The sequence below is a fragment of the Coturnix japonica genome, unplaced genomic scaffold (assembly GCF_054131305.1).
Source record: "Coturnix japonica strain WE unplaced genomic scaffold, WE-NBRP24 Scf043, whole genome shotgun sequence".
Classification (NCBI taxonomy): domain Eukaryota; kingdom Metazoa; phylum Chordata; class Aves; order Galliformes; family Phasianidae; genus Coturnix; species Coturnix japonica.
The window spans coordinates 3,758,541-3,781,164 of NW_028188946.1; the positions used below are offsets into that span (position 1 = coordinate 3,758,541).

A 22,624-nucleotide genomic window follows, 5' to 3' on the forward strand; every position below is an offset into this window, starting at 1 on the left:
TGTAATGGGGGTATAGTGGGGTGTAATGGGGTGTAATGGGGTATAATGGGGTATAATGGGATGTAATGGGGTGTAATGGGATATAGTGGGGTGTAATGGGGTATAATGGGGTGTAATGGGGTGTAATGGGATGTAATGGGGTGTAATGGGGTATAATGGGATGTAATGGGGTATAATGGGGTGTAATGGGGGGTAATGGGGTATAATGGGGTGTAATGGGGTATAGTGGGGTGTAATGGGGTATAATGGGGTATAGTGGGGTATAATGGGGGTATAATGGGATATAGTGGGGTATAATGGGGTATAATGGGATAGAATGGGGGTATAATGGGGTATAATGGGGGTATAGTGGGGTGTAATGGGGTATAATGGGGTGTAATGGGGTATAATGGGATGTAATGGGGTGTAATGGGGTATAGTGGGGTATAATGGGATGTAATGGGGTATAATGGGGGTATAATGCAATATAATGGGGTATAGTGGGATGTAATGGGGTGTAATGGGGTATAATGGGATGTAATGGGGTATAATGGGGTGTAATGGGGTATAATGGGATGTAATGGGGTATAATGGGGTATATTGGGTTATAATGGGGTATAATGGGGTATAATGGGGAGGGGGTATTGATATGGAGCTCTTGAGGCTGCAGCGGGCCAGGGGGGAGCCTGCAATGGGGGTAATAGGATATAATGGGGAGGGGGCGTTGATGTGGGGCTGGGGGCACCCATAGGGGGCATTGATATGGAGCTCTTCAGGCTGCACTGAGCCAGGGGGGAGCCTGGGGGCCCCCATATCCCCCCTATAAGGACCCTTAGGACCCCCATATTCCCCCTTATATCCCCCACATCCCCCCATATCCCCCATACCCCCTTATAAGAACCCTTAGGACCCCCATACCCCCCCATACCCCCCATATCCCCCCTATAAGGACCCTTAGGACCCCCATATCCCCCATATCCCCCCTATAAGAACCCTTAGGACCCCCATACCCCCCCTTTATATCCCCCATACCCCCCATATCCCCCCTATAAGGACCCTTAGGACCCCCATATCCCCCATATCCCCCCTATAAGGACCCTTAGGACCCCCATAACCCCCCATATCCCCCCTATAAGGACCCTTAGGACCCCCATCCCCCCCATATCTCCCCTATAAGAACCCTTAGGACCCCCATATCCCCCCTTATATCCCCCCTATAAGAACCCTTAGGACCCCCATACCCCCCCTATACCCCCTATAAGGACCCTTAGGACCCCCATAACCCCCATATCCCCCCTATAAGAACCCTTAGGACCCCCATAGCCCCCATATCCCCCCTATAAGGACCCTTAGGACCCCCATCCCCCCATATCCCCCTATAAGAACCCTTAGGACCCCCATACCCCCCCTTATATCCCCCATATCCCCCCTATAAGGACCCTTAGGACCCCCATATCCCCCCTTATATCCCCCATACCCCCCCATATCCCCCCTATAAGAACCCTATATCCCCCCCTAACCCCCCATATCCCCCCTATAAGAACCCTTAGGACCCCCATACCCCCCCTATACCCCCCCATACCCCCCCTATACCCCCCATACCCCCCGTAGCCCCCCATAGACCCACCCACAGAGGCGATATCCGCCAGCTGTTCCTCCGCGTCCTCGTTGCTCAGCAGCTCCGTTTTGCTCTTCTTGATGGTGGCTCGTCTCAGAGCTACGGGGGGGGGACAGGGTCAGAGGGGGGGTCGGGACCCCCATAGACCCCCATAGACCTCCACAGACCCCATAGACCCCCATAGACCCCCATAGATTCCCATAGACCCCCATAGATTCCCATAGACCCCCGTTTTGCTCTTCTTGATGGTGGCTCGTCTCAGAGCTCGGGGGGGGGGGGGGGGACAGGGTCAGAGGGGGGGTCGGGACCCCCAGAGACCCACATAGACCCCCATAGCCCCCCATAGCCCCCCATAGACCCCCATAGACCCCCATAGAAACCCCATAGACCCCGATAGACCTCCATAGCCCTTCATAGGCCCCCATAGACCCCCACTGAACCCCCCATAGACCCACTGAACCCCCCATAGACCCCCATTGAACACCCGATAGACCCCCATAGACCCCCATAGCTCCTCATAGACCCCCATAACCCCCCATAGAGTCCCCCATAGACCCCCATTGAACCTCCCATAGACCCCCATAGACTCCCACAGACCCCATAGACCCCTATAGACCCCCATAGACCCCCATTGAACCCCCAATAGACCCCCACAGACCCCCATAGACCCCCATAGCCCCTCATAGACCCCCATAGAAACCCCATAGACCCCGATAGACCTCCATAGCCCCTCATAGGCCCCCATAGACCCCCATTGAACCCCCAATAGACCCCCACAGACCCCCATAGACCCCCATAGCCCCTCATAGGCCCCATAGCCCCCCATAGAACCCCCCCATAGCCCTCCATAGACCCCCATAAACCCCCATACAACCCCATAGCCCCCCACTGAACCCCCATTGAACTCCCCATAGACCCCCATAGACCCCCATAGCCCCTCATAAACCCCCATAGACCCCCATAACCCCCCATAGACCCCCACTGAATCTCCCATAGCCCCCCATAGAGCCCCATAGAACCCCCCAAAGCCCCCCATAGACCCCCATAGACCCCCATAGCCCCCCATTGAACCCCCCATAGCCCCCCATAGCCCCCCATAGAACCCCCCATAGACCCCCATAGCCCCCCATAGACCCCCATAGCCTCACCATCAAAGGGGTGGCGGGGGTCTCCTTCCCCATCGTCCTCAGCCAGGATGACTTCTTCTGAGAGCAAAGGGGGGGTCAGTGGGGGGGGGGGGGGGGGGTCCTTATTAATTTGGGTGGGGGTCCCATTAATTTGGGTGGGGGTCTCACCTGCCCTCGATATCCACTCCATGTACCCATTGAGCTCCCTCTCGATCTGTTGCTGCCGTCTCAGTTTCAGGAACGCCCGGCGGTTCTCAACCCGCTCACGTTCCTTGGCAAATTCACTGTAATATGGGGGGGGGGCCATAATGGGGGGGGGTCAGTGGGGTGGGGGGGTTCAGTGGGGGGGGCAATGGGGGTCAATGGGGTGGGGGTAATGGGGGTGAATGGGGTGGGGGGTCAGTGGGGTGGGGGGGGCGATAAGGGGGGGGGTCAGTGGGGTGGGGGGGGCGTCAATGGGGTGAGTCAATGGGGGGGGTCAATGATGGGGGGCAGGTCAATAGGGGGGCGATGGGGGGGTACGTTCAATGGAGGGGGTCAATAGGGGGTGGGCAATGGGGGGCAATGGGGTTGGGGGGGGCAATGGGGGGGGACGTCAATGGGGTGGGGGGATCATTGGGGGGGGTGTCGGGAGGGTGTAATGGGGGTCAATGGGGAGGGGGGGGCAATGGAGGAGGGTATCAATGGGGGGGTTCAATGGGGTGAGTCAATGGGGGGGTCAATGATGGGGGGCAGGTCAATGGGGGGGGTCAATAGGGGGTGGGTAATGGGGGTCAATGGGGTGGGGGGGGTAAGGGGGGGGGGTCAGTGGGGGGGGGTCAATGGGGGGGAAAATGGGGTGGGGGGTTCAGTGGGGGGGGTCAATGGGGAGAAATGGGGGGCAATATGGGGGGCAATGGGAAGGGGGGTCAATGGGGGGCAATGGGGTGGGGGGGTCATTGGGGGGGTGTTGGGGGGGGCAATGGGGGTCAGTGGGGTAGGGGGGGCAATGGAGGGGGGTATCAATGGGGTGGGGGGAGTCAGTGGGGTGTGGGGGGGCAATGGGGGTCAATGGGGTGGGGGGGTTCAGTGGGGGGGTCAATGGGGATCAATGGGGGGCAATGGGGTGGGGGGGTCATTGGGGGGGTGTTGGGGGGGGCAATGGGGATCAATGGAGGGGGACGTCAATGGGGTGGGGGTCAATGGGGGTGAATGGGGTGGGGGGTTCAGTGGGGGGGGTTCAATAGGGATCAATGGGGATAATGGGGATCAATGGGGATAATGGGGATCAATGGGGGTCAATGGGGATAATGGGGTTCAATGGGGATAATGGGGGATAATGGGGATCAATGGGGATAATGGGGGTCAATGGGGATAATGGGGATCAATGGGGGATAATGGGGATAATGGGGGTCAATGGGGATCAATGGGGATAATGGGGGTCAATGGGGATCAATGGGGGTCAATGGGGGATAATGGGGATAATGGGGGTCAATGGGGATCAATGGGGATAATGGGGGTCAATGGGGATAATGGGGATCAATAGGGATAATGGGGGTCAATGGGGATAATGGGGATCAATAGGGATAATGGGGGTCAATGGGGATCAATGGGGGTCAATGGGGATAATGGGGATCAATAGGGATAATGGGGGTCAATGGGGATCAATGGGGATCAATGGGGGATAATGGGGATCAATGGGGATAATGGGGGTCAATGGGGATAATGGGGATCAATGGGGATAATGGGGGTCAATGGGGATAATGGGGATCAATGGGGATAATGGGGGTCAATGGGGATCAATGGGGGTCAATGGGGGATAATGGGGATCAATGGGGGATAATGGGGATCAATGGGGATCAATGGGGGTCAATGGGGATAATGGGGGTCAATGGGGATAATGGGGATCAATGGGGATAATGGGGATCAATGGGGGTCAATGGGGATAATGGGGGTCAATGGGGTGGGGTGGGTCATTGGGGTATAGGGGTCAATGGGGGGGGTCCAAGTAGGGGAGTCAATGGGGTAGGGGGGGCAATGGAGCGGGGGGTCAATGGGGGGGTCAATGGGATCAAAGGGGTTGGGGGCATCAATGGGGTGGGGGGGGTTCATTGGGGGGGGTCAATGGGGATCAATGGGGGGTGAATGGGGGGCAATGGGGTGGGGGGGTCATTGGGTGGGGGGCATCAATGGGGGGGGGGTCATTGGGGTGGGGATCAATGGGGGGGTCAATGGGGGTCAATGGGGTGGGGAGGTTCAATGGGGTCCCCACCATGGGGGGGGGTGGGGCTCAATGGGGTCAATGGGGGTCAATGGGGTGGGGGGGTTCAATGGGGTCCCCACCATGGGGGGGGGGGGGGTCAATGGGGGTAATAAAGGATGTGCCCCCCCCCCCCACTTACCCGCTGAGCACCCCCAGCACCAGGTTGAGCATAAAGAAGGAGCCGATGATGATGAGGGGGATGAAGTACAACCAGTTCCACGTGTTCCCTGAGGCGTCGTTGCTCTGGGGGGGGCGGTTATAGGGTCGGTTATGGGGTAGGGTTATGGGGTCAGCTATGGGGTCAGCTATGGGGTTGGTTATAGGGTCAGTTATGGGGTAGGTTATGGGGTCGGTTATGGGGTCAGCTATGGGGTCATCTATGGGTCAGTTATGGGGTCGGTTATAGGGTCAGCTATGGGGTCGGCTATGGGGTCAGTTATGGGGTCAGTTATGGGGTCAGTTATGGGGTCAGTTATAGGGTCAGCTATGGGTCGGCTATGGGGTCAGCTATGGGTTGGCTATGGGGTCAGCTATGGGTTGGCTATGGGGTCAGCTATGAGGTCGGCTATGGGCAGCTATGGCTCATCTATGGGGTTTCTATGGGTCAGGGCTCATCTATGGGGTTCCTATGGGGTTTCTATGGGGCAGCTATGGGTCAGGCTCACATAGTACAGCAGGTCCGTCCACCCCTCCATAGTGATGCACTGGAACACGGTGAGCTATGGGCTGGATATAGGCTGGCTATAGGGTTCCTATGGGGTTTCTATGGGTCAGGGCTCATCTATGGGGTTCCTATGGGGTTCCTATGGGGCAGCTATGGGTCAGGCTCACATAGTAGAGCAGGTCTGTCCACCCCTCCATAGTGATGCACTGGAACACGGTGAGCTATGGGCTGGATATAGGCTGGCTATAGGGTTCCTATGGGGTTCCTATGGGGTTTCTATGGGGCAGCTATGGGTCAGGCTCACATAGTAGAGCAGGTCCGTCCACCCCTCCATAGTGATGCACTGGAACACGGTGAGCTATGGGCTGGTTATGGGGCAGCTATGGGCTGGATATAGGCTGGCTATGGGGTTTCTATGGGGTTTCTATGGGGCAGGGCTCATCTATGGGGTTCCTATGGGGTTCCTATGGGGTTTCTATGGGGCAGCTATGGGTCAGGGCTCATCTATGGGGTTTCTATGGGGTTTCTATGGGGCAGGGCTCATCTATGGGGTTTCTCTGGGGTTTCTATGGGTCAGGGCTCGTCTATGGGGTTTCTATGGGGTTTCTATGGGTCAGGGCTCATCTATGGGGTTTCTATGGGGCAGCTATGGGTCAGGGCTCGTCTATGGGGTTTCTATGGAGTTTCTATGGGTCAGGGCTCTTCTATGGGGCAGCTATGGGGCAGCTATGGGTCAGGCTCACATAGTAGAGCAGGTCGGTCCACCCCTCCATAGTGATGCACTGGAACACGGTGAGCAGGGCTATGGCTCAGCTATGGGGTTTCTATGGCTTATCTATAGGGTTCCTATGGGGTTTCTATGGGTCAGGGCTCATCTATGGGGTTTCTATGAGTCAGGGCTCGTCTATAGGGTTTCTATGGGGTTTCTATGGGTCAGGGCTCATCTGTGGGGTTTCTATGGGGTTTCTATGGGTCAGGGCTCATCTATAGGGTTTCTATGGGGCAGCTATGGGGCAGCTATGGGGCAGGCTCACATAGTACAGCAGGTCCGTCCACCCCTCCATAGTGATGCACTGAAACACTGTCAGCATGGCTATGGCTCATCTATGGGGCAGGGCTCATCTATGGGGTTCCTATGGGGTTCCTATGGGGTTTCTATGGGGCAGCTATGGGTCAGGCTCACATAGTAGAGCAGGTCCGTCCACCCCTCCATAGTGATGCACTGAAACACCGTGAGCATGGCTATGGCTCATCTATGGGGCAGGGCTCATCTATGGGGTTCCTATGGGGTTTCTATGGGCTTTCTATGGGGCAGCTATGGGGCAGGCTCACATAGTAGAGCAGGTCGGTCCACCCCTCCATAGTGATGCACTGGAACACGGTGAGCACGGCTATGGCTCAGCTATGGGGCAGCTATGGGCTGGATATAGGCTGGCTATAGGGTTCCTATGGGGTTCCTATGGGGCAGCTATGGGGCAGCTATGGGTCAGGCTCACATAGTAGAGCAGGTCGGTCCACCCCTCCATAGTGATGCACTGGAACACCGTCAGCATGGCTATGGCTCAGCTATGGGGTAGCTATGGGTCAGGGCTCATCTATGGGGTTCCTATGGGGTTTCTATGGGTCAGGGCTCATCTATGGGGTTCCTATGGGGCAGCTATGGGGCAGCTATGGGTCAGGCTCACATAGTAGAGCAGGTCCGTCCACCCCTCCATAGTGATGCATTGAAACACCGTCAGCATGGCTATGGCTCATCTATGGGGCAGGGCTCATCTATGGGGTTCCTATGGGGTTTCTATGGGGCAGGGCTCATCTATGGGGTTCCTATGGGGTTCCTATGGGGTTCCTATGGGGCAGCTATGGGTCAGGCTCACATAGTACAGCAGGTCGGTCCACCCCTCCATAGTGATGCACTGGAACACGGTGAGCTATGGGCTGGATATAGGCTGGCTATAGGGTTCCTATGGGGTTCCTATGGGGTTTCTATGGGGTTTCTATGGGTCAGGGCTCATCTATGGGGTTCCTATAGGGTTCCTATGGGGTTTCTATGGGGCAGCTATGGGTCAGGCTCACATAGTAGAGCAGGTCTGTCCACCCCTCCATAGTGATGCACTGGAACACGGTGAGCATGGCTATGGCTCATCTATGGGGCAGGGCTCATCTATGGGGTTCCTATGGGGTTTCTATGGGGCAGCTATGGGGCAGCTATGGGTCAGGGCTCATCTATGGGGTTCCTATGGGGTTTCTATGGGGCAGCTATGGGTCAGGCTCACATAGTAGAGCAGGTCCGTCCACCCCTCCATAGTGATGCACTGAAACACGGTGAGCTATGGGCTGGATATAGGCTGGCTATAGGGTTCCTATGGGGTTTCTATGGGGCAGGGCTCATCTATGGGGTTCCTATGGGGTTCCTATGGGGCAGCTATGGGGCAGCTATGGGTCAGGCTCACATAGTAGAGCAGGTCGGTCCACCCCTCCATAGTGATGCACTGGAACACGGTGAGCTATGGGCTGGTTATGGGGCAGCTATGGCTCATCTATGGGGTTCCTATGGGGTTCCTATGGGGTTCCTATGGGGCAGGGCTCATCTATGGGGTTCCTATGGGGTTCCTATGGGGTTTCTATGGGGTTCCTATGGGGTTCCTATGGGGTTTCTATGGGGCAGCTATGGGTCAGGGCTCATCTATGGGGTTCCTATGGGGTTCCTATGGGGCAGCTATGGGGCAGCTATGGGTCAGGCTCACATAGTAGAGCAGGTCCGTCCACCCCTCCATAGTGATGCATTGAAACACCGTCAGCACCGCGAACAGGATGTTGTCGAACTGGGTGATCCCGTAGTTGGGGCCCTCCCAGTATTTGCGGCACTTGGTGCCATTGGGGCAGATTCGGGCCGGCTCGTCCGTCCCACACGGAACCTCCACCTTGATCTCGTCTGTGGGGACACAACGGGAACATATGGGGCTATAGGGTGGGTATGGGGCAGGTATGGGGCCATAGGGTGGGTATAGGGCCATAGGGTGGATATGGGGCTATAGGGATTATATGGGTTGGGTATGGGGCTATGGGGTGGGTATGGGGCTATGGGGTGGGTATGGGGTGGGTATGGGGCCATAGGGTGGGTATGGGGCTATGGGGTGGATATGGGGCCGGCTCGTCCGTCCCACACGGAACCTCCACCTTGATCTCGTCTGTGGGGACACAACGGGAACGTATGGGGTGGGTGTGGGGTTATGGGGTGGGTATGGGGCCATGGGACATGTATGGGGCACATATGGGGCCATGGGGTGGGGATGGGGCTATAGGGTGGGGATGGGGTGGGTATGAGGCCATGGGGTGGGTATGGGGCCATAGGGAGGTTATGGGGCAGGTATGGGGCTGGGGGGTGGATATAGGGTGGATATGGGGCCATAGGGAGGGTATGGGGCTATGGGGTGGATATGGGGCCAGCTCGTCCGTCCCACACGGAACCTCCACCTTGATCTCGTCTGTGGGGACACAAGGGTCGGGTATGGGGTGGGTGTGGGGTTATGGGGTGGGTATGGGGCCATGGGGCAGGTATGGGGTGGGTGTGGGGCCATGGGGTGGGTATGGGGCCGTGGGGTGGATATGGGGCACATATGGGGCCATGGGGTGGGGATGGGGCTATAGGGTGGGGATGGGGTGGGTATGGGGCCAAGGGGTGGATATGGGGTCATAGGGTGGGTATGGGGCTATAGTGTTGGTATGGGGCTATGGGGAGGATATGGGGTGGGTATGGGGCACATATGGGGCCATGGGGTGGGTGTGGGGCCATGGGGTGGATATGGGGCACATATGGGGCCATGGGGTGGGTATGGGGCTATGGGACATGTATGGGGTAGGTATGGGGCCATGGGGTGGATATGGGGCCATAAGGTGGGTATGGGGCCATAGGGTGGGTATGGGGTCATGGGACATGTATGGGGCAGGTATGGGGCCATGGGGTGGATATGGGGCCATAGGGTGGGTATGGGATGGGTATGGGGCTATGGGGAGGATATGGGGCCATGGGGAGGATATGGGGTCATAGGGCGGGTATGGGGTGGGGATGGGGTGGGGATGGGGCTATAGGGTGGATATAGGGCTATGGGGAGGATATGGGGTGGGTATGGGGCTATAGGGTGGATATGGGGCTATAGGGAGGATATGGGGTGGGTATGGGGCCATGGGGCAGATTCGGGCCGGCTCGTCCGTCCCACACGGAACCTCCACCTTGATCTCGTCTGTGGGGACACAAGGGGCGGATATGGGGTGGGTGTGGGGTTATGGGGCGGATATGGGGCACATATGGGGCTATAGGGAGGATATGGGGTAGGTGTGGGGCTATGGGGTGGGTATGGGGCACATATGGGGCCATGGGGTGGGGATGGGGCCATGGGGTGGGGATGGGGCTATAGGGAGGATATGGGGTGGGTATGGGGCTATGGGGAGGATATGGGGCTATGGGGAGGATATGGGGTGGGGATGGGGCCATGGGGTGGGGATGGGGCCATGGGGTGGGTATTGGGTTATGGGGTGGGTATGGGGCACATATGGGGCCATGGGGTGGATATGTGGTGGGTATGGGGCCATTGGGAGAATATAGGGTGGATATGGGGCCATAGGGTGGATATGGGGTGGGTATGGGGCCATGGGGTGGGTATGGGGCCATGGGGTGGATACGGGGCTGTGGGGAGGATATAGGGTGGATATGGGGCAGACATGGGGCACATATGGGGCAGGTATGGGGCCATGGGGTGGGTATGGGGTTGGAATGGGGCCATAGGGTGGATATGGGGCAGGTATGGGGCCATGGGGTGGGTATGGGGCAGACATGGGGCACATATGGGGCAGGTATGGGGCCATGGGGCAGGTATGGGGTGGGTATGGGGCCATGGGGTGGATATGGGGCAGGTATGGGGCCACTTATGGGCCACTTATGGGTCCCTTATGGGCCACTTATGGGTCACTTATGGGCCACTTATGGGTCCCTTATGGGCCACTTATGGGCCACTTATGGGCCACTTATGGGCCACTTATGGGCCACTTATGGGTCACTTATGGGCCACTTATGGGCCACTTATGGGGCACTTATGGGCCACTTATGGGCCACTTATGGGTCACTTATGGGTCCCTTATGGGCCACTTATGGGCCACTTATGGGTCCCTTATGGGCCACTTATGGGCCACTTATGGGTCACTTATGGGCCACTTATGGGTCACTTATGGGCCCCTTATGGGTCCCTTATGGGCCACTTATGGGTCACTTATGGGCCCCTTATGGGTCCCTTATGGGCCACTTATGGGTCCCTTATGGGCCACTTATGGGTCACTTATGGGTCACTTATGGGCCACTTATGGGTCCCTTATGGGCCACTTATGGGCCACTTATGGGTCACTTATGGGCCACTTATGGGTCACTTATGGGTCATTTATGGGTCACTTATGGGTCAGCTATGGGTCACTTATGGGTCACTTATGGGGCAGCTATGGGCCACCTATGGGCCACTTATGGGTCACTTATGGGCCACTTATGGGTCCCTTATGGGTCACTTATGGGCCACTTATGGGTCACTTATGGGTCACTTATGGGTCACTTATGGGTCACTTATGGGCCACTTATGGGTCACTTATGGGCCACTTATGGGTCACTTATGGGCCACTTATGGGTCCCTTATGGGTCCCTTATGGGCCACTTATGGGCCACTTATGGGTCACTTATGGGTCCCTTATGGGCCACTTATGGGCCACTTATGGGTCCCTTATGGGCCACTTATGGGTCACTTATGGGCCACTTATGGGTCACTTATGGGGCAGCTATGGGGCAGCTCGTACTGGTGACGAGGTCGAAGCAGGTGGTGTGGAATTTGCCCATGTAAAACTCGAGGCCGATGATGGCGAAGATGAGGATGGCGAAGAAGAGCAGGAGCCCGATCTGCAGCAGCGGGATCATGGCCTTCATGATGGACTTGAGCACCACCTGCAGGCCTGGAGGGGAACTGCAATTAGGGACCATATGGGACCCTATATAGGGCCTTCATGATGGACTTGAGCACCACCTGCAGGCCTGGGGGGGAACTGCAATTAGGGACCCCAAATACAGCCCCACAACCCCATATGGGACCCCCACTCTCATATAGGGCCCACCAACCCCATATGGGACCCCAAATACAGCCCCATATAGGGCCTTCATGATGGACTTGAGCACCACCTGCAGGCCTGGAGGGGAACTGCAATTAGGGACCCATATGGGACCCCATATAGGGCCTTCATGATGGACTTGAGCGCCACCTGCAGGCCTGGGGGGGAACTGCAGTCAGACCCCATATGGGACCCCAATACAGCCCCATATGGGACCCCAAATACAGCCCTATATAGGACCCCATATAGGGCCTTCATGATGGACTTGAGCACCACCTGCAGGCCTGGAGGGGAACTGCACTCAGAGACCCCAAATACAGCCCCATATGGGACCCCCTGCCCCATATGGGACCCCAAATACAGCCCCATATGGGGCCTTCATGATGGACTTGAGCACCACCTGCAGGCCTGGAGGGGAACTGCAATTAGGGACCATATGGAACCCCATATAGGGCCTTCATGATGGACTTGAGCACCACCTGCAGGCCTGGGGGGGAACTGCAATTAGGGACCCCAAATACAGCCCCACAACCCCATATGGGACCCCCACTCTCATATAGGGCCCACCAACCCCATATGGGACCCCAAATACAGCCCCATATAGGGCCTTCATGATGGACTTGAGCACCACCTGCAGGCCTGGAGGGGAACTGCAATTAGGGACCCATATGGGACCCCATATAGGGCCTTCATGATGGACTTGAGCGCCACCTGCAGGCCTGGGGGGGAACTGCAGTCAGACCCCATATGGGACCCCAATACAGCCCCATATGGGACCCCAAATACAGCCCTATATAGGACCCCATATAGGGCCTTCATGATGGACTTGAGCACCACCTGCAGGCCTGGAGGGGAACTGCACTCAGAGACCCCAAATACAGCCCCATATGGGACCCCCTGCCCCATATGGGACCCCAAATACAGCCCCATATGGGGCCTTCATGATGGACTTGAGCACCACCTGCAGGCCTGGAGGGGAACTGCAATTAGGGACCATATGGAACCCCATATAGGGCCTTCATGATGGACTTGAGCACCACCTGCAGGCCTGGGGGGGAACTGCAATTAGGGACCCCAAATACAGCCCCACAACCCCATATGGGACCCCCACTCTCATATAGGGCCCACCAACCCCATATGGGACCCCAAATACAGCCCCATATAGGGCCTTCATGATGGACTTGAGCACCACCTGCAGGCCTGGGGGGAACTGCAATCAATGGGACCCCAAATACAGCCCCACAACCCCATATGGGACCCCAAATACAGCCCCATATGGGACCCCCATATAGGACCTCCATATAGGACCCCCATATAGGACCCCCACTCTTATATAGGGCACCCCTGCCCCATATAGGGCCTTCATGATGGACTTGAGCACCACCTGCAGGCCTGGAGGGGAACTGCAATTAGGGACCTATATGGGACCCCAATACAGCCCCATATGGGACCCCCATATAGGACCCCCTGCCCCATATAGGGCCTTCATGATGGACTTGAGCGCCACCTGCAGGCCTGGGGGGGAACTGCAATCACAGACCCACAGCAACCCCATATAGGACCCCCACCCCATAGGACCCCCCCCTGCCCCATATAGGACCCCCATATAGGACCCCCCCCCATATAGGACCCCCCCCACACCCCATAGGACCCCCCCTGCCCGATATAGGACCCCCATATAGGACCCCTGCCCCATATAGGACCCCCCCCACACCCCATAGGACCCCCAGCCCCATATAGGACCCCCATATAGGACCCCCCCCATATAGACCCCCCCCCATATAGGACCCCCCCCCATATAGGACCCCCCCCACGCCCCATAGGACCCCCCCTGCCCCATATAAGACCCCCATATAGGACCCCCGCCCCATATAGGACCCCCCCCACACCCCATAGGACCCCCCCTGCCCCATATAGGACCCCCATATAGGACCCCCTGCCCCATATAGGATCCCCATATAGGACCCCCCCCCATATAGGACCCCCCCCACACCCCATAGGACCCCCCCTGCCCCATATAGGACCCCCATATAGACCCCCCCCCATATAGGACCCCCCCCATATAGACCCCCCCCATATAGGACCCCCATATAGACCCCCCCCCATATAGACCCCCCCCACACCCCATAGGACCCCCCCTGCCCCATATAGGAGCTCCATATAGGACCCCCCCCACACCCCATAGGACCCCCCCCAGCCCCATATAGGACCCCCATATAGGACCCCCCCCACACCCCATAGGACCCCCAGCCCCATATGGGACCCCCATATAGGACTCCCCCCCATATAGACCCCCCCCACACCCCATAGGACCCCCAGCCCCATATAGGAGCTCCATATAGGACCCCCCCCACACCCCATAGGACCCCCAGCCCCATATAGGACCCCCATATAGACACCCCCATATAGGACCCCCCCCATATAGACCCCCCCCCACTCACTGGGGATCCCGGACACGAGTTTCAATGGTCTCAGCACCCTGACGGCCCGCAGTGTCCGCAGGTCGAACTGGGAACCAACGGTGGCCAGGATCCTAAAATGGGGGGGGGATAATGGGGGAATATCGGGGGACCCCATAGATCCCCCCATATCCCCTATAACCCCCATATTCCCCCCATTGCCCCATATCCCCCCTATATCCCCCATATCCCCCCATATCACCCCCATTGCCCCATAGACCCCCCCATATCCCCCCATACACCCCCATATCCCCCCCATATCCCCCCCATACACCCCCATATCTCCCCATACACCCCCATATCCCCCATATCCCCCCTATATCTCCCCATATCATCCCAATAGCCCCCCATAGGCCCCCCAAATGCCCCCATATCCCCCTATATCCCTCATACACCCCCATATCTCCCCATAGACCCCCATATCCACCCCATATCCCCCCATATAACCCCATATATCCCCCCTATATCCCCCATATACCCCCATATCCCCCCATATCCCCCCATATCCCCCCATATACCCTAATACACCCACATAGACCCTCATAGACCCCCATATCCCCCCATATAACCCCATATATCCCCCCTATATCCCCCATATACCCCCATATCCCCCCCATATCCCCCTATATCCCCCCATATCCCCCCATATCCCCCCATATCCCCCCCATATCCCACCCTGTGAGCACGACGACGAAGTCCATGACGTTCCAGCCCCATATCCTCCATATCTCCCCCCATACCCCCCATATCATCCCAATATCACCCCATAGACCCCCCATAGACCCCCATATCCCCCCCTATTGCCCCATAGATCCCCCATATCCCCCCTATATCCCCCACCCCGTGAGCACGACGACGAAGTCCATGACGTTCCCCCCCCATATCCCCCATTGCCCCATAGACCCCCCATATCCCCCATATCCCCCCATATCCCCCCATATCCCCCCGATATCCCCCCATATCCCCCATATCCCCCCTATATCCCCCCATACACCCCCATATCCCCCCCCATAGACCCCCATATCACCCTAATATCACCCCATAGACCCCCCCATACACCCCCATATCACCCCTATATCCCCCCATATCCCCCCTATTGCCCCATAGATCCCCCATATCTCCCCATATCCCCCCATATCACCCCATATCCCCCCATACACCCCCATAGACCCCATATCTCCCCATATCCCCCCCATATCCCCCCATATCCCCCCTATATCCCCCACCCCGTGAGCACGACCACGAAGTCCATGACGTTCCAGCCACATAGACCCCCCATATCCCCCTATATCCCCCCATATCCCCCCATACACCCCCATATCCCCCCCATATCCCCCCTATATCCCCCCATATCCCCCCATATCCCCCCCATATCCCCCCTATATCCCCCCATATCCCCCCATATCCCCCCATACACCCCCTATATCCCCCCATATCCCCCCCATACACCCCCATATCCCCCCTATATCCCCCTATATCCCACCATATCCCCCCATATCCCCCCATATTCCCCCATATCTCCCCTATATCCCCCCATATCCCCCCATATCCCCCCCCATATCCCCCCCATATCCCCCCATATCCCCCCATATCCCCCCCCATATCCCCCCCATATCCCCCAATATCCCCACCATATCCCCCCCATATCCCCCCATATCCCCCCATATCCCCCATAGACCCCCATATCCCCCCCCATATCCCCCCCATATCCCCCATATCTCCCCATATCCCCCATAGACCCCCATATCCCCCCCCATATCCCCCCCATATCCCCCCATATCCCCCCATATCCCCCATAGACCCCCATATCCCCCCCCATATCCCCCCCATATCCCCCATATCTCCCCATATCCCCCCATATCCCCCCTATATCCCCCACCCCGTGAGCACGACCACGAAGTCCATGACGTTCCAGCCACATAGACCCCCATATCACCCCATATCCCCCCATATCCCCCCTATCCCCCCATATAACCCCATATATCTCCCCCATATCCCCCCATATCATCCCAATAGCCCCCCATATCCCCCCTATATCCCCCCATATACCCCCATATCATCCCAATAGCCCCCCATATCTCCCCCGTATAACCCCAATATCACCCCATAGACCCCCCATAGACCCCCTATACCCCCCATACACCCCCATATCACCCTAATATCACCCCATAGACCCCCCATATCCCCCATATCCCCCCCATATCCCTATATATCCCCCCATATCTCCCCATATCCCCTCATACACCCGCATAGACCCCCCATATCCCCCCATAGACCCCATGTATCTCCCCTGTATCCCCCATATCCCCCATATCCCCCCATACCCCCTCCATTGCCCCATAGATCCCCCATATCTCCCCTATATCCCCCACCCCGTGAGCACGACGACGAAGTCCATGACGTTCCCCCCCCATATCCCCCCTATTGCCCCATAGATTCCCCATATCCCCCCCATATCCCCCATATCCCCCCATATCCCCCCATATCCCCCCTATATCCCCCTATACCCCCCATATCCCCCCATATCCCCCCATATCCCCCCTATATCCCCCCATATCCCCCCCATACACCCCCATATCCCCCCATATCCCCCCTATATCCCCCTATACCCCGTGAGCACGACCACGAAGTCCATGACGTTCCAGCCGTTGCGCAGGTACGATCCCTTGTGGAAGGCGAATCCCAGCGCGATGATCTTGATCCCGGCCTCGAAGCAGAAGATCCCGATAAAATACGGCTCCGTGTCGTCCTATGGGGGGGGGCAGAGCAGTGGGGCAGCTATGGGGCTGCTATGGGGCAGGGCTATGGGGCAGCTATGGGGCAGTGCTATGGGGCAGCTATGGGGCAGCTATGGGGCAGCTATGGGGCAGCGCTATGGGGCCGGGCTATGGGGCAGAGCAATGGGGCAGTGCTATGGGGCAGAGCTATGGGGCAGCTATGGGGCAGGGCTATGGGGCAGCGCTATGGGGCAGGGCTATGGGGCAGCTATGGGGCAGAGCTATGGGGCAGCTATGGGGCAGGGCTATGGGGCAGCGCTATGGGGCAGGGCTATGGGGCAGCTATGGGGCAGAGCTATGGGGCAGAGCTATGGGGCAGCGCTATGGGGCAGGGCTATGGGGCAGAGCAATGGGGCAGGGCAATGGGGCAGCTATGGGGCAGGGCTATGGGGCAGCTATGGGGCAGGGCTATGGGGCAGCGCTATGGGGCAGGGCTATGGGGCAGCGCTATGGGGCAGCGCTATGGGGCAGGGCTATGGGGCAGCTATGGGGCAGCTATGGGGCAGGGCTATGGGGCAGCGCTATGGGGCAGGGCTATGGGGCAGGGCTATGGGGCAGCGCTATGGGGCAGCGCTATGGGGCAGCTATGGGGCAGCTATGGGGCAGAGCAATGGGGCAGGGCTATGGGGCAGCACTATGGGGCAGAGCTATGGGGCAGAGCTATGGGGCAGAGCTATGGGGCAGCTATGGGGCAGGGCTATGGGGCAGCTATGGGGCAGCTATGGGGCAGGGCTATGGGGCAGAGCTATGGGGCAGGGCTATGGGGCAGCGTTATGGGGCAGAGCTATGGGGCAGAGCTATGGGGCAGGGCTATGGGGCAGCTATGGGGCAGAGCTATGGGGCAGCTATGGGGCAGGGCTATGGGGCAGGGCTATGGGGCAGCTATGGGTCAGCCCCCCCCATAGGGCAGATGGGACCCCAGTTATGGGGCAGATGGGACCCCCAACCCCCTTCCCAATGGGTCAACCCCCCTCTATGGGGCAGATGGGACTCCCAGCCCCATATGGGACCCCCAGCTCCCCATGTATGGGTCAGACCCCCAGCCCCCCATCTATGGGGCAGCACCCCCAGCCCCCTAGCCCCATATCTATGGGGCAGCCCCCCATCTATAGGGCAGCCCCCCAGCCCCATATCTATGGGGCAGCCTCCCCAGCTCCATATCTATGGGGCAGCCCCCCATCTATGGGGCAGATGAGACCCCCACCCCCATATGGGACCCCCAGCCCCCCATCTATGGGGCAGCCCCCAGCCCCCCATCTATGGGGCAGATGGAACCCCCACCCCCATATGGGACCCCCAGCCCCCCATCTATAGGGCAGCCCCCCCAGCCCCCCATCTATGGGGCAGCCCCTCATCTATGGGGCAGCCTCCCATGTATGGGGCAGCCCCCCAGACCCATATCTATAGGGCAGCCCCCCCAGCCCCCCATCCATGGGGCAGCCCCCAACCCCATATCTATGGGGCAGCCCCCCATGTATGGGGCAGCCCCCAGCCCCATATCTATAGGGCAGCCCCCCATCTATGGGGCAGCCCCCAGCCCCATATCTATAGGGCAGCCCCCCCAGCCCCATATCTATAGGGCAGCCCCCCAGCCCCATATCTATGGGGCAGCCCCCCATCTATGGGGCAGCCCCCAGCCCCATATCTATGGGGCAGCCCCCCATCTATGGGGCAGCCCCCAGCCCCATATCTATGGGGCAGCCCCCCAGCCCCATATCTATGGGGCAGCCCCCCAGCCCCATATCTATAGGGCAGCCCCCCATCTATGGGGCAGCCCCCAGCCCCATATCTATAGGGCAGCCCCCCAGCCCCATATCTATGGGGCAGCCCCCCATCTATGGGGCAGCCCCCAGCCCCCCATCTATGGGGCAGCCCCCAGCCCCATATCTATGGGGCAGCCCCCCAGCCCCATATCTATGGGGCAGCCCCCCAGCCCCATATCTATAGGGCAGCCCCCCATCTATGGGGCAGCCCCCAGCCCCATATCTATAGGGCAGCCCCCAGCCCCATATCTATGGGGCAGCCCCCATCTCTCACCAGCCGCTCGGACATGGGGGTCTTGTCGTCGTCGGGCAGATGCTGCTCCAGGGCCAACACGATGCAGTTGGCGATGATGGTGGCCAGGATCATGTACTCGAACGGAGTGAGCGGTCAAGGAATTAACGGTAATTAACGGTAATTAACGGGTAATTAACGGGTAATTAACGGGTTATTAACGGGGAATAACGGCAATAATAGCTTGGCTATGGGGTCAGTCTATGGGGTGGGTTATAGGATGGGTTACAGGGGTGTTATGGGGTGGGCTATAGGGTATCCTATAGGATGGATATGGCCACTCGGTGATCCTCCTGGCTATGGGGTGGGTTATAGGGGATGCTGTATGGGATGTTATGGGGTGGGTTATGGGGTATCCTATAGGGCATTCTATGGGGCGGATATGGCCACTCTGTGATCCTCTTGGCTATGGGGTGGGCTATGGGGTGGGTTATAGGGGTGGGCTATAGGGTCAGTCTATAGGGTGGGTTATGGGTCAGTCTATAGGGCGGATATGGCCACTCGGTGATCCTCTTGGCTATGGGGTCAGTCTATGGGGTGGGTTATGGGGTGGGTTATGGGTCAGTCTATAGGGCAGTCTATAGGGCAGTCTATAGGGTCTCTATAGGTCGGATATGGCCACTCAGTGATCCTCTTGGCTATGGGGTGGGTTATGGGGTGGGTTATGGGGTCTCTATAGGTCGGATATGGCCACTCAGTGATCCTCTTGGCTATGGGGTGGGTTATGGGGTCAGTCTATGGGGGTGGGCTATAGGGCAGTCTATAGGGCAGTCTATGGGGCGGATATGGCCACTCAGTGATCCTCTTGGCTATGGGGTGGGTTATGGGTCAGTCTATGGGGTGGGTTATGGGGTGGGTTATGGGTCAATCTATAGGGCAGTCTATAGGGTAGGTTATAGGATATGGCCACTCGGTGATCCTCTTGGCTATGGGGTCAGTCTATGGGGTGGGCTATAGGAGTGGGTTATGGGTCAGTCTATGGGTCAATCTATAGGGTATCCTATAGGGTAGGCTATAGGATATGGCCACTCGGTGATCCTCTTGGCTATGGGGTGGGTTATAGGGTCAGTCTATGGGATGGGTTATGGGGTGGGTTATGGGTCAGTCTATAGGGCAGTATATAGGGTATCCTATAGGGCAGTCTATAGGTCGGATATGGCCACTCGGTGATCCTCTTGGCTATGGGGTGGGTTATGGGTCAGTCTATGGGGTGGGTTATGGGGTGGGCTATAGGGCAGTCTATAGGGCAGTCTATGGGTCAGTCTATGGGGTGGGTTATGGGTCAGTCTATAGGGTATCCTATAGGGCATTCTATGGGGCTATAGGATATGGCCACTCGGTGATCCTCTTGGCTATGGGGTGGGCTATATGGGATGTTATAGGGCAGTCTATAGGGTAGGCTATAGGATATGGCCACTCGGTGATCCTCTTGGCTATGGGGTGGGCTATGGGTCAGTCTATAGGTCAGTCTATAGGGCAGTCTATAGGGTATCCTATAGTTCGGATATGGCCACTCGGTGATCCTCTTGGCTAATGGGGTGGGTTATGGGGTATCCTATAGGGTATCCTATAGGGCATTCTATAGGATGGATATGGCCACTCCGTGATCCTCTTGGCTATGGGGTGGGCTATAGGGCAGTCTATAGGGTATCCTATAGGGTCTCTATAGGTCGGATATGGCCACTCAGTGATCCTCTTGGCTATGGGGTCAGTCTATAGGGCAGTCTATAGGGCAGTCTATAGGGTATCCTATAGGGTAGGTTATAGGATATGGCCACTCAGTGATCCTCTTGGCTATGGGGTCAGTCTATGGGGTGGGTTATGGGGTGGGTTATGGGTCAATCTATAGGGCAGTCTATAGGGTAGGCTATAGGATATGGCCACTCAGTGATCCTCTTGGCTATGGGGTCAGTCTATGGGGTGGGTTATGGGGTGGGTTATGGGTCAATCTATAGGGCAGTCTATAGGGTAGGCTATAGGATATGGCCACTCGGTGATCCTCTTGGCTATGGGGTCAGTCTATGGGGGTGGGCTATAGGGGTGGGTTATAGGGCAGTCTATGGGGTGGGTTATGGGGTGGGCTATAGGATATGGCCACTCGGTGATCCTCTTGGCTATGGGGTGGGTTATGGGTCAGTCTATGGGGTGGGCTAATAGGGCAGTCTATAGGGTATCCTATAGGGTAGGCTATAGGATATGGCCACTCAGTGATCCTCTTGGCTATGGGGTGGGCTATAGGGCAGTCTATAGGGCAGTCTATAGGGCAGTCTATAGGGTAGGCTATAGGATATGGCCACTCGGTGATCCTCTTGGCTATGGGGTGGGCTATGGGGTGGGTTATGGGGTCTCTATGGGGCTATAGGATATGGCCACTCGGTGATCCTCTTGGCTATGGGGTGGGTTATGGGTCAGTCTATGGGGTGGGCTATAGGGCAGTCTATAGGGTATCCTATAGGGCATTCTATAGGATGGATATGGCCACTCAGTGATCCTCTTGGCTATGGGGTCAGTCTATGGGGTGGGCTATAGGGCAGTCTATAGGGCAGTCTATAGGGCAGTCTATGGGGCTATAGGATATGGCCACTCAGTGATCCTCTTGGCTATGGGGTGGGTTATAGGGCAGTCTATAGGGCAGTCTATGGGGCATTCTATGGGGCTATAGGATATGGCCACTCGGTGATCCTCTTGGCTATGGGGTGGGTTATGGGGTCGGTCTATGGGGTGGGTTATGGGGTGGGTTATGGGGTCTCTATGGGGTGGGCTATAGGATATGGCCACTCGGTGATCCTCTTGGCTATGGGGTGGGCTATATGGGATGTTATGGGGTGGGTTATGGGTCAGTCTATAGGGCAGTCTATAGGGTCTCTATAGGATGGATATGGCCACTCGGTGATCCTCTTGGCTATGGGGTCAGTCTATGGGGTGGGTTATGGGGTGGGTTATGGGGTCTCTATGGGGTGGGCTATAGGATATGGCCACTCGGTGATCCTCTTGGCTATGGGGTCAGTCTATGGGGTGGGCTATAGGGGTGGGTTATAGGGCAGTCTATGGGGTGGGTTATGGGGTGGGCTATAGGATATGGCCACTCGGTGATCCTCTTGGCTATGGGGTGGGTTATGGGTCAGTCTATGGGGTGGGCTATAGGGCAGTCTATAGGGTATCCTATAGGGTAGGCTATAGGATATGGCCACTCAGTGATCCTCTTGGCTATGGGGTGGGCTATAGGGCAGTCTATAGGGCAGTCTATAGGGCAGTCTATAGGGCAGTCTATAGGGTAGGCTATAGGATATGGCCACTCGGTGATCCTCTTGGCTATGGGGTGGGCTATGGGGTGGGTTATGGGGTCTCTATGGGGCTATAGGATATGGCCACTCGGTGATCCTCTTGGCTATGGGGTGGGTTATGGGTCAGTCTATGGGGTGGGCTATAGGGCAGTCTATAGGGTATCCTATAGGGCATTCTATAGGATGGATATGGCCACTCAGTGATCCTCTTGGCTATGGGGTCAGTCTATGGGGTGGGCTATAGGGCAGTCTATAGGGCAGTCTATAGGGCAGTCTATCTC

At 57.6% G+C, this 22,624-nt stretch overlaps 1 protein-coding gene across 1 annotated transcript in view; it reads right to left on the minus strand.

Annotated features, from left to right (window-relative positions):
• Positions 1 to 19,583, minus strand: part of CACNA1A (calcium voltage-gated channel subunit alpha1 A) — a 21,069-nt gene extending 1,486 nt beyond the window's left edge. The window contains exons 1-11 of the mRNA XM_085531494.1: positions 19,555 to 19,583; positions 19,042 to 19,147; positions 16,837 to 16,976; positions 14,210 to 14,301; positions 11,463 to 11,615; positions 8,375 to 8,562; positions 5,106 to 5,209; positions 2,893 to 3,008; positions 2,746 to 2,802; positions 1,607 to 1,696; positions 464 to 665 (exon numbers count right to left, since the gene is read on the minus strand). Coding sequence (XP_085387620.1) covers positions 464 to 665; positions 1,607 to 1,696; positions 2,746 to 2,802; positions 2,893 to 3,008; positions 5,106 to 5,209; positions 8,375 to 8,562; positions 11,463 to 11,615; positions 14,210 to 14,301; positions 16,837 to 16,976; positions 19,042 to 19,134 — 1,235 coding nt within the window. The 5' untranslated portion in view covers positions 19,135 to 19,147; positions 19,555 to 19,583. The remainder of the gene's footprint in view (positions 1 to 463; positions 666 to 1,606; positions 1,697 to 2,745; positions 2,803 to 2,892; positions 3,009 to 5,105; positions 5,210 to 8,374; positions 8,563 to 11,462; positions 11,616 to 14,209; positions 14,302 to 16,836; positions 16,977 to 19,041; positions 19,148 to 19,554) is intronic.
• Positions 19,584 to 22,624: the final 3,041 nt, after the last annotated feature.